Source organism: Acinonyx jubatus, chromosome A1 (assembly GCF_027475565.1).
Source record: "Acinonyx jubatus isolate Ajub_Pintada_27869175 chromosome A1, VMU_Ajub_asm_v1.0, whole genome shotgun sequence".
NCBI classification, from domain to species: Eukaryota; Metazoa; Chordata; class Mammalia; order Carnivora; family Felidae; genus Acinonyx; species Acinonyx jubatus.
In genome coordinates this window covers 171,033,993-171,047,365 of record NC_069380.1, presented here as the reverse complement: position 1 = coordinate 171,047,365, position 13,373 = coordinate 171,033,993, and the positions used below count along the sequence as shown (strand labels likewise).

General features: G+C 36.8%; 1 protein-coding gene across 5 annotated transcripts in view; it reads right to left on the bottom strand.

Annotated features, from left to right (window-relative positions):
- Positions 1-13,373, bottom strand: part of UIMC1 (ubiquitin interaction motif containing 1) — a 115,595-nt gene that overhangs the window by 76,717 nt on the left and 25,505 nt on the right. For 4 of the 5 annotated variants that reach the window (XM_027035336.2, XM_053226160.1, XM_053226157.1 and 1 more), the window contains exon 3: positions 3,554-3,638. The exons of the other annotated variant lie outside the window; for it this stretch is intronic. In XM_027035336.2, the coding sequence (XP_026891137.1) occupies positions 3,554-3,638 (85 nt within the window). The remainder of the gene's footprint in view (positions 1-3,553; positions 3,639-13,373) is intronic. 5 annotated transcript variants of the gene reach the window in all.

Sequence of the window (13,373 nt, the reverse complement as noted above, 5' to 3'; positions counted from 1 at the left end):
TTATATCTCAATAAAGTAGTTACCATAAAAATGAAGAAATACTCTCAAACAAAAGCAGAGAATTGATTGGCAACCAGTCTACATTACAAAAAGTGATTAAAAAAAAAAAAAAGCTTTCCAGCAGAAAGAAAATGAAACTACACAGTAATTGGGATCTACACAAAGAAATAAATAGCCCTTGAGATAGCACAAATAAACAAAAGTATGGAATTCTTTACTTTTTATTTCCATTACTCTACAAGATAATTAACTATCTAAAACAAAGTATCAACATACTGTGTGTTATATGCAAAACTAAAATGTATGGCAAAAATAACACAAAGTAGGGTAGACAGAAACTGGGAATGTACTGTAGTCCACACTACACATGAAACAACATAACATTATTTGAAGGTGACTGTAATTAAATGTATGTACTATAGACTCTAGCTCAACCACTAAATTTTTTTTGAGAGAGAGAGTGCAAGCAGGGGAGAGGAGCAGAGGGGCAGAGAAAGAGAAAGCGAGAAAGAGAAAGTCTCAAGCAAGCTCCATGCCAGCACAAAGCCCAATGTGGAGCTCGTTCCCACAACCCTAGGATCACTACGCAAGCAGAAATCAAGAGTGAGACGCTCAACCAACTGAGCCACCCAAGTGCCTCAACCACTAAATATTTTTTTAAAAGAGATATAAAAAAAACCAGTAGTAGAAATAAAATGGAACCAAATACAAAAAAAAAAAAAAAAAAAAAAGGACAGAAAAAGTTCAGTTAAGCATCTGACTTCAGCTCAGGTTATAATCTCACAGTTCCTGAATTCAAACCCTACACTGGGCTCTGTGCTGACAACTCAGAGCCTAGAGCCTGCGTCAGATTCTGTGTGTGTGTGTGTGTGTGTGTGTGTGTGTGTGTGTGTGTGTGTGTCTCTGCCCCTCCCCTGCTCATGCTCTGTCACTCTCTCTCTCAAAAATAGACATCAAAAAATTTTTTTTCACAAAAACAAAGAAAAAGAAAAAAGACAAAGAACAGCTGGAACAAATGGCTCTCAAATGACAGACTTTAATTCAGTAACATCAATAATTACATTAAATGTAAATGTGAAAGACAATTAAAAAACAGGGGGCGCCTGGGTGGCTCAGTCAGTTAAGCGTCCAACTTTGGCTCAGGTCATGATCTCATGGTTCATGGTTCGAGTCCCACGTTCAGCTCTGTGCTGACAGCTCCAAGCCTGGAGCCTGCTTCCGATTCTCTGTTTCCCTCTCTCTCTGGCCCTCCCCTGCTCATGCTCTGTCTCACTCTCTCTCTCAAAAATAAATAAACATTTAAAAAAAAAAAAAAAAGACAACTAAAAGACAAAAGTTGTCAAAATACATTAAAAAGATAAAAAGGATTGTCAGACCAGATAAAAAAGCATAACACAACCAAATAAAAAAAATAAAACCCAATTTGATTGTAAAGATCCAGAATAACCAAACAGGCAACTATCAACAGTCCACCAATCATGACATAAATTTAACTATCAATTGATAAAGATGATCACATCCCAAAAAATAACTATTATCAATTTTCAATACTGAAAATAACTTGGGTACATTCAACAGATCTAACCTAGTGACAAGCTACCTCTAGACATAATGGAATGATTTCACAACAATGAACTGTGTGTGGTCAATTTTACAAGGCTAAGAATTCTACCTTAAATCACTGAAATTCAAATTAACAGTAAAATAAAGCCTTGTTTATTTTCAATCAACCTTTGTAATAATTTCAACTAGTTTTCATATCTTTTGAAAAATTCACTGAAATGAACACTTCACATCACATTAAAATGCCAAAAATAATAATGAAGTAACTTCACAAAGCAAAATCTACAACGAAAAAATTTTTTTGATACTGTGACCTACACTAATAAATATATGTTTGACCTTTGTTCCCTGGCACAGCGCTCCTAAAACCCTTGGAATTTCCTGAGTGAAAAGAACAATAAACGCATCTTCTGTTATTCATAACAATCCCTTTCAACCATACCTGAGTTTATGTTAATGTATTTACTTTGGGAAAGCCTCTCAGGATGCAGGAACCAACCAGGGGATTAGAGCGCTGAAACTTTCATCCCTGTCCCCTAGCCTTGAGGGAAGGGAGAGGGGCTGGCTGGAGGCTGAACCAATCAGCAAAGGCCAATTATTTAATCACTCGTGCCTGCATAATGAAGCTTCCATAAAAATCTGTAAACTACAGGGTCTGGAGAGCTTCTAGGTTAATGAAGATACTGGAAAGGTGACACACCTGGGAAGGACGTGCAAGCTCTGCAGCCCTTCCCTCATATCTTGCCCTATACACCTCTGCCATCTACCTGTTCCTGCACTACATCCCTTATAATAAACCAGTCATCTAGTAGGTAAACAGTTTCGCTGAGTACTGTGAGCCATTCTAGCAAATTAATCAAACCCTAGGAGGGGGTCAAATGAACCACTTTATAGCCAGTCAGGCATATGCACAGGTAACGACATGGACTTGCAGTTGCCATCAAAAGTGAAGGCAGACCTGTGGGATCTGACACTATCTCCAGGCAGGCAGTGTCAGAATTGGTTAAACTGGGATACCAGACAGGGTCTGACTGAGAACTAGAGAATTGTTTGGTGTGGGAGAAAACCCCCAACACGTGTGATGACCACAGCGAAGTGTTAAGAGTAGAGGAGACACAGGAGAATTTCTCCCTTATAATTTTAATGAATGTTAACAAGAAAGCCCACGGGCCCAAAATGCCATCACTTGTGCCAGGCCAAGTCACCAAACTGGGGCTTAATATCTAATCTAACTGTAGTTTCAACTTCCCCCATTAATGTAAGTCTTAACCTGTAAATCAGGAATATTCTGATTAAGTACCAATGAGATAATCTATCACATAAACTCTCTCCATCCCCCAAAGGAAAATGACATAATCTACCTAATAAGACCCCTGTCCTTCCCAGTAAGAGAAAGTGATCTTGCCGGAAACAATCCTTTTTTTTTTTTTTTGCTATTAATTTTCTTGCCCCACCCTCCTTTCTATAAAAAGCTTCCATTTCAAACAGCTCCTCAGAGCATCCCTCTACTTACCAGATGGAATGTTGCCTGATTCATGAATCATTTAATAAGCCAATCAGATCTTCAAATTTACTTGGTTGAATTTTGTTTAACATGATAAAAACAGTACCATTATAATAGGTACCATTATTTGAGCCACTGTTATATCTGTATTTTATTGGTAAGAAAAAACAGGTAGAAAAAAAAAAGAAAGAAAACAGAGGTAGTCTGAAAGTACTAATTTGCCTAAAGACTATATACTAAGGGCTGAAACAAGGATTCAAATCCAAGTATGCCTAACTCTGAAGTTCACATTTTTAATTTGAACCCTCTACGCATAAGTCAACTGTGTAAGCTATAGGAAACAGTGAATCCTAAAAATTTCAAAAGAATCCAGAATAAATAGGCACATACATCCTTAATCTGACAAACCTCTTCCTAATGAAGAAACTAGTATCAATTCTATGCTGCAATTTTCAAAGTATTCTCAACACAAAAATGAAAACATACGTGCAATTTTTCTTTTAGCCAAACACTTTGTTCTATTTGACTGTTTTGTCTTCATTTTCTGCAATCCATTCTCTTCCTTTGGTTCCTGTTGCAAAATAAGAAATATCATCAGAATGGCTATGATTACAAGTAGTACTCTTTCCACATCTTCTACAACTAATAGAGGCCAATGAACCTCTGCAGAATCAGTGGCTATTGTAAATGTTCACAGAAACATCAGAAATAGATCCCTTATGGTACAAAAAAGAAAACATGTAAATCTGAAACAAAAATCATAAAAACTGAAAGACATAATATATTGACACTATCATGTGTCAAATGGACACTCATGTAAATATCTGCATAACACCATTAAACATGCACTAAAGTACAGGGAAAGCTTGATTCAGATTTAAAAATGAGTATGATTAAAGTCAGTGTGTACTCATTTATTTTAAATTAGTACCTAAAAACCAACAGAGCAGAGCACCTGGGTGGCTCAGTTGGTTAAGTGAAACTCTTGGTTTGAACTCATGTCATAATTTCAGTTTGTGGCTTCGAGCCCCCAGTCAGGCTCCCGACTGGCAGTGCAAAGCTTGCTTAGGATTCTCTTTCTCTCTCCTCCTCTCTCTGACCCTCCCGTCTACTCACACACTCTGTCTCTCAAAATAAACAGATAAACTTAGAAAAAAAAAAAAAAAAGCAATAGAGCTGGGGAAAACTATGTTACATAATTATTAGGAAAAGTACTAATTATCTTTATATATAAAGAGCTCTTACAATCAATAAAAAGACCAAAATTTAACCTCCTCCCTTACTTTTTAAAAAAATTTTTTTGTTTATTTTTGAGTGGAAGAGGGGCGGAGAGAGAGGGAGACACAGAATCTGAAGCAGGCTCCAGGCTCTGAGCTGTCAGCACAGAGCCCGATGCAGAACTTGAACCCACAAACTGAGATCATGACCTGAGCTGAAATCGGACTCCTAACCAACTGAGCCACCCAGGAGCCCCTCCTCCCTTACTTTTAAACATAGAGAACAAACAGAGGGTTGCTGGAGGGGTTGTGGGAGGGGTGATAGGCTAAGTGGGTAAGGAGCATTAAGAAATCTACTCCTGAAATCACTGTTGTACTATATGCCTACTAACTTGGATGTAAATTTAAAGATAAAAAATAAATAAAAAATAACCTCTGCCTTTAGCAAAACACATAATATATCTCATAAGGAAAAATACACAAGGGGCTCGTAAGTATATGAAAAGATGCTCGACCTCACTTTGAACATCTAAATCAAAATAATTACATACTTTTTTAAACCTATATTAATAGTAAAAGAAAATGTGTTATAAATCACTTTATGTGGGGAAACAGGTACTCTTATGCTAGATGGGATAAAATGGGTGGAATATGGTTAGAAGGTAAATTGGCAATAACCTCTGAAATCATAAATGTACAAACTCTTTGTCCACCAATATACTTCTAGGAATTTATACTACAGATACACTCACACACAAGCACAAAGATGTGTGCACAATAATGCTGAGAGTAGAATATTCTGTCACTGTAAAACCTGAATCAATGCTACTGAAAACATGATCTACAGATAAGCACACTCCTTGTTACTGCTCTAACAAAATAAGCATAGAAAATGAAAATATGCACTTAGAAACTTACAGCAATCTGACACTGCCAAAATATCCAAGCACATGATGAGTGGACTTCCATTTGCAGAAGGACCATGTTATATGTGGTATGTTAAATTTATTCAGTAAAATCCAAAGTATTATAAATATGTGAGAAAATGCAAACATTAATAACATTATCACTTTAAGTTTTAATCAAGCCTGTTTTAATTATACTTTAATATGATTAAATGAAAGAAATAAAGCTCACATTATGTTCAAAATATATTATTCTTTTTTATTAGAAAAAGAGAGAGAACATGAATGCAGGAGGGGGAAAAGGGGCAGAGGGAGACAGAATCTTAAGCAGACTCCACGCTCAGCACAGAGCCTGACACAGGGCTCGATCCCACAACCCTGGGATCATGACCTGAGCCAAAATCAAGAGTCAGACGCTCAACCAACTGAGCATCTCCCATACAATCAATAATCTTATTGATTAATTATTTTTAATCTTAATTAGATTTAAAAACAAGCTTCCCTGACTTCTGTCATCAAAAAACCCAAATCTTTTTGAATGCAGCGGTAGCAGTAAAATAAAGTGATTGTGAGGAGACAAAGGGCAAAACTTTCATTCTAGTTTTAGTCAGCAATATGATCCTTCACATACTAAGTTTGGTTTTGTACCCACAACTGATGGTGAAGTAAGATAATCAGAGCATCTTGGGCACCTGGGTGGCTCAGTCATTAAGCTTCTGACGTCGGCTCAGATCATGATCTCACGGTTCATGAATTTGAGTCCCACATCACATAAGCTCGAGCCCTGCTGAATTCAGGTGAGCTCAAGCCCACTTCAGGTGCGCTCAAGTCCTGCTTCAGGTGAGTACAAACCCCACACTGGGTGAGCACAAGCCCCCCAAAATTTTTTTTTATAAATTCAGAGGTGCCTGAGTGGCTTAGTCAGTTAAGCTTCTGACTTGGTTCAGGTCATGATCTCACAGGTCAAGAGACTGAGCCCCATGACAGGCCCTGTGCTGACAAAGCGGAGCCTGCTTGGAATTCTCTCTCTCTGCCCCTTCCCTGCTTACATGCGCACATGCACACATTCTCTCTCAAAATAAATAAATAAACATTTAAGAAAAAAAAGAAGAAAAGGGCATCTAGGTGGCTCAGTCGGTTGAGCATTTGATTCTGCATTTCAGCTCAGGTTATGATTTCACGGTTCGGAAGAACGAGTCTCGCATCAGGCTCAGTGCTGGCAACGTGGAGCCTGCTTGGGATTCTCTCTCTGCCTCTCCCCTGCTTGTGCTCTCTTTCTCTCTAAAAATGAATAAACTTGAAGAAAAAAAATTTTAAAGACACTTAATGTCTAAAACAAACAAAAAAAACTTCCCTAAATGCCAAAAAATATGCCAAAACAAAGAGCCAAAACAGCAAAGAATATAAAATAGATATAGAGAATATAAGATAATCTAATAAAACGCAATTCAAGATTACATACAAAGACAGAACTATAATAAAGTGATCCAGAATGGCTGAAAATGAAAAAATTTTAAAACAATGGAAATCATCTAAATCTGAATTTCTCCACAAATCCTCCAGAAAAACCACAAGACCACAAAGGCAAGAAAAAAACGCCAACTATGACCAGTGTCTTCAGAACAAACCACAAACATCATATAAGCAGCAAGCAATAAATAAAAAATAAATTCCAACAGAACATCCATTGCTGCTGCAATCCTGTGGGTGCACAAAATAGAGGAAGGAGACACTTAAGAGACTCCATGAAAAAGAAACTAAAGAACTTAAAGCACAGAAAACATTACCCTGATTAGAAAGTCTAACACTATGGCCAAACACTAAGCAAAGGTCCAAGATATGGTACTTCACATAATTAGCTACAATAAAGTGCTTAAAGGTGAGAAGAACCAAAAGTGGCAACTACAGGGATGCAGTGTTACTGGAAGGGAGGGAGATAAACTGGGAAGAACTGCTGCCCTCTGAGTCATTGAAAGAAAACAAAGGAAGGAGAAACAAAAAGGAAGACTCCTGAAGAAAAAAGGAAAAAAAAAGGACATGTCAATCTATCTTCCCCACCCTAACAATTCACTAATATTAACAGTATATTCCATAAAAGAAACTACACTTCACTAAAGATATAAAGGGGAACTTTTAAAGTAGGACATCTGCCCAGTAAATGACAGAAGTAAAAAAAGAAATTCCAAACTAAGCAAATGTAAACCAAAAAGAAAATGCAAAAAAACCCATTTCAGCTTATGAACATTATTATCCCCCCTACTAAACACCACCATAGAAAAGAAAATATGATGTCCCAATAGATTACAAAGAAGCATCCAGAAATTAAGAAAAACAGAATCTGGGGCACCTGGGTGGCATAGTTAAGCATCCGACTCTTGATTTTGGCTCAGGTCATGATTTCACAGTCATGGCATCAAGCCCTGCATTAGGCTCTGCAATAAGCATGGAGCCTGCTTAAGATTCTCTTCTCCCTCTACCCCTCTCCCCTGCTTGTGCTCTGTATCAAGAAAGAAAAGAAAAGAAAAAAGAAAAGAAAAGGAAAAAAAAGAAAAGAAAAGCAGAATCAGAATCTAAAAACACAAACCGTAACCAGACAAAAATAAAAACCAAATGAAATCAAAGTTGGTAAAACTCAGGAAAGAAACTGAAGACAGACAAAACCATCTCAAAAAAAGAAAACTGAATTACTACGTCTCCAAAGGTAAACAGATTCAAGTATAATTTAAAGATGCTCATTGAAGAAATGTAACAAAGTAAGAGAATGAAAAAAATAACCTGCAGGATATATTGCTCAGAGAAAAAATCAAAATGCAAATATGTATACTACATTTCACATATAAAAAACTAATATTAAGAAAACGTGTGGGTTAATTTTCTTTAAAGCAACATCAACAAGAATTACCAAGTAATAAAACTGATTATCAACAGGGAAAGGGATATGGAATAGGTGAGTACAGGATAGAGAGCAGTGTAATTTAAGTATACCTTTCTCTGCAGATTTGATGTGTCCAACAGGGCAAACATTCTACATATGCAAAAATTAAACAAAGAAGGATGGGGAGAAAACTCAAAATCAATGCAAAAAAATCTGAAAGACAGTAAATTTTTAAAAATTTTTTTAATGTTTATTTTTGACAGAGAGACAGAGCATGAGTGGGGGAGAGGCAGAGAGAGAGGGAGACACAGAATCCGAAGCAGGCTCCAGGCTCTGAGCTGTCAGCACAGAGCCCGACACGGGGCTCGAACGCACAGACCGCGAGATCATGACCTGAGCCGAAGTCGGACGCTCATCCAACTGAGCCACCCAGGTGCCCCGAAAGATGGTAAATTTTAAAGTACCTCAATAACTTTATTAAATATTAATGGTTCTAAAACAACACTTTTAAAAACAATGTCAGTTTATATAAAAATACAAAGACCAAACTGTACTGTACAAGAAACCCAATCAAAGGACATGGGTGACTCAGTTGTTTAAGCATCCAACTCTTGATTGTGGCTCAGGTCATGATCTCAGGGTTGGTGAGATTTTGAACCCTGTGTGAAGGATTCTCTCCCTCTCTCTCTCTCAAAAATAAATAAATAAAGCTTAAAAAAAAAACAGAAACGCAATCAAAATATAAAAACATAGGTTAAAAGTTAAAACACCAACATATGGTGTTAGGAAAACTGGATACCCATATGCAAATGAAGAAAGCTGGACCCCTATCTTCTTTTTTCTTTCTTTCGGTGAGTGTATGTGTGTGTGATTACCTGCTTTTTTTTTTTTTTTTAACCCAAGTTAGTTAACATAGTGTAATAATGGTTTCAGGAATAGAATTTAGTGATTCATCACTTACATATAACACCCAGTGCTCATCCCAACAAGTGCCCTCCTTAATGCCCATCACCCATTTAGCCCATCCCCTCACCCAACACCCTGCCAACAACCCTCAGTTTGTTCTCCGTATTTAAGAGTCTCTTATGGTTTGTCTCCTGTTTTTATCTTATTTTTGCTTCCCTTAACCTATGTTCATCTGTTTTGTTTCTTAAATTCCACATGTGAGTGAAATCATATATTTATCTTTCTCTGACTTATTTTGCTTAGCATAATACACTCTAGTTCATATTGCTGCAAATGGCAAGATTTCATTCTTTTTGATTGCCAAGTAACATTCCATTATATATATCTTCTTTATCCATTCATCTGTCAATAGACATTTGGGCACTTTCTACACTTTAGCTAGTGCAGACAGTGCTGCTATAAACATTGGGGTGCATGTGCCCCTATGAAACAGCACTCCTGTGCCCTTTAGATAAATACCTAGTAGTACAATTTATCTACAATTACAATTACTACTACAATTTAGTAGTACACAGGGTATTTCTATTTTTAACTTTTTGAGGAACCTCCAAACTGTTTTTCAGAGTGGCTGCACCAGTTTGCAATCTCACCAACAGCGTAAAAGAGATCCTCTTTCTCCGCATCCCTGCCAACATCTGTTGTTGCCTGAGTTGTTAATGTTAGCCATTCTGATTGGTGTGAGGTGGTATCTCATTGCGGTTTTGATTTGTATTTCCCTGATGATGAGTGATGTTGAGCATTTTTTCACATGTCTGTTAGCCATCTGGATGTCTTCTTCGGGAAAGTGTCTATTCATGTCTTTTGCCCATTTCTTTGCTGGATTATTTGTTTTTTGGGCATTAAGTTTGAGAAGTTCTTTATAGATTTTGGATACTAACCCTTTATCAGATATGTCATTTGCAAGTACCTTCTCCCATTTGGTTGGTTGCCTTTTAGTTTTGTTGATTGTTTCCTCCGCTGTGCAGAAGCTTTTTATTTTGATGAGGTCCCAGTAGTTCATTTTTGCTTTTGTTTCCATTGCCTCCAGAGATGTGCTGAGTAAGTTACTGCAGCTGAAGTCAAAGAAGTTTTTGCCTGCTTTCTCCTCAAGGGTTTTGATGGCTTCCTGTCTTACATTTAAATCTTTCATCCATTTTGAGTTTATTTTTGTATATGGTGTAAGAAAGTGGTCCAGGTTCATTCTTCTACGTGTTGCTGTCCAGTTTTCCTAACACCTTTTGCTGAAGAGACTTTTTTCCATTGGATATTCTTTCCTGCTTTGTCAAAGATTAGTTGGTCATATGTTTGTGGGTCCATTTCCAGGTTCTCTATTCTGTTCCATTGATCTATATGTCTGTTTTTGTGCCAGTACCATACTGTCTTGATGTTTATAGCTTTATAATACAGCTTTAAGTCCAGGATTGTGATGCCTCCAGGTTTAGTTTTCTTTTTCAATATTATTTTGGCTACTCGGGGTCTTTTCTGATTCCATACAAATTTTAGAATTGTTTGTTCTAGCTCTGTAAAGAATGCTGGTGTTATTTTGAATTCAGCTGCAAGTCATAAAATCAATGTACAGAAATCAGTTGCATTTCTATACACCAATAATGAAGCAGCAGAAAGAGAAATAAAGGAATCAATGCCATTTACAATTGCACCAAAAATCATAAAATACATAGGAATAAATTTAACCAAAGAGGTGAAAAATCTATACACTGAAAACTACAGAAAGCTTATGAAAGGCATTGCAGAAGACTCACAAAAAATGGAAAAATATTCCATGTTCATGGATTGGAAGAACAAATACTGTTAAAATGTCAATAGTACCCAAAGCAATCTACATATTCAAAGCTGGATCCCTATCTCACATGATATACAAAAGCTAACACAAAGTGGACAAAAGACCTAAATGTAAAAGCTACAATATTAAAACTCTTAGAAGAATAGTGGGGAGAGCTTCATAACACTTGATTTGGTAATGATAACCTGGATATGACACCAAAAGCACAAGCAACAAAAGAAAAAACAGACAAACTTAATTATAGCAAAACTTAAAAACTACTGGGCATCAAGGTACTATTAACAGAGTAAAAAAGCAACTTGCAGAGTCTGAGAAAATATTTACAAACCAGGTATCTGAAAAGGAGTTAATATCCACAGTATATAAAAACTCCTACAACTAACCAACAATGTGAATATATTTAATGCCACTGAACTGTACACCTAAAATGGTTAAAATGCTAAGTTTTATATGTATTTTAAACTACACAAGACATGCATGCACACATACACATATGTCTACCTTGTACCATATACAAAAATTAGCTCAAAATGGATCAAAGAGCAAAAACTATAAACATTTAAAGACTATCATGACTCTATTTGCCAAAAAAATTTTAGATATAACATCAAAAGTACAAACAACAAAGCAAAAGAAATAAACTGGACTTCATCAAAATTTACAGCTTTTCTGCATCAAAGAACACCATCAACGAAGTGAAAAAGACAACTCAGAGAATGGAAGAAAATATCTGCAAATCATATATATAAGGATTTAATAGGCACAATATAAAAATTAACACCATTCAACAACAAACAATTGCAACTAATAAATGGGCAAAGAACTTAGATATTTCTTAGATATGGCCAAGAAGCATATAAAAAGATGATCTAGATCATTAGACATTAGGAAATGCAAATCAAAACCACAATGTGATAACCACTATACACTCAGTAAGGTGGTTATAATAATTTCCTGTAAAGATTTTATTTTTAAGTAATCTCTACACACAACATGGGGCTTGAACTCACAGCCCCGAGATCAAGAGTTGCACAACTTTTCCAACTGAACCAGCCAGGCATCCCTATAATAATTATTTTTTTAAAAAACACAGAAAATAACAAGTGTTGCCAAGGATGTGGAGAAATTAGAATCCTAGTATATTGTTGATATAAGTATAAAATGGTGTAGCTGCTATTAAAAAAAAAAAAAAAAGGAATGAAGTACTGACACATGCTATGACATGGATGAACTTTAAAACATATGTTAAGTGACAGAACCCAGTCACAAAAGACCAAATATGGTATGATTCCATTTATATGGCATGCCCAGAATGGGCAAACCCATAGAGACAGAAGTAGATGAGTGGTTGCCTAAGGCTGGATGTTGGCAGGGAAATGGAGAGTGACTGCTAATGGGAACAGGTTTCTTTTTCAGTTACTGAAAATGCTACAAAATTGATAGTGGTTATAGCGCACAACTATGAATATATTAAAAACCACTGGATTACACTTTAAGTTAGTGAATTATATAACGTGTGAATCATATTTATGAGACAAAGTTGTTGTATCAAAACAAAGAAGAATGGTGACAGTCGAGTCAGGATAGATATTGGAGGTTTGAGGACAGCAGAGGAGAAGCAACAGAGTCTCTGGGATAGTAGAGGAATAAACAGGCTGTGGAAACATGTGGATTGCTAGGCAGTACTGAGGGGCCACTTGAGGTTTATGGCCTTAAATATAATGTGAACCCAGTCAGCATTGTTGTGCTGCTTACGTAGGGACACAAATAAATAGATGGAGGGTTGGATTTAACCAAAATTGGGTTTTGCCAGGGAGTACAACAGAAATTAGAAGTGAGTTGAGAGAATATTCAAGGGAATTGTTAATATGATAACAATGAAATCTAAATTAATGAGAAGTGAGGACATGACAGGGTAATGGGACAATGAAAAGGTGACAGTCTGGAATTAGACGTCCCAGTGTGGCTGAAGGATTATTGCAGTTAGGGTATTAGAGGGAGTGAGTTGGAAAAGATAGGTGGTGGTGACCACCAAAGAATGGGAGATCTGAAAACAAGATCTTGGAAGTGGCACAATTATTAATGACAGGTTCAACCAGGGTTGAGGAACCAGAGAACACAGAAAATGAACTGGCTGTTTCCTTATTTCTCCCAAGGGTGGTACATAACTGAAACCATTCTAGATGCAAAAGACAGAGGTTAATTCATTACATACAGTGGATGTCTTGGGCATTAGGCTTACTTCTCTCTCCGAACCCCACCTGAGAAAGGCTGACATGGTATGATCCATGGGAGTTGATGGCCAAAAGGTCAGGGAACTGAGAGGCCAGCATACTGGACAGATCATACCTTAGGTTGAACCTACAAAAACTGCAACTTCATATGCTTCAGTCTAATAAGTAGCTGTTAAAATTGTCAATGAATGGTCATGAAGTGGGATGGTTGGTGAGGGGCAGGTGACCCGGAGGATAGGAGATGACTACTTCACGGGTGGGGTAGCAGGCCTACCACAATGGTTTGTGTTTCAAACTAGGTTTTTCTAGTAAGTCTGGAAACAAGTAAG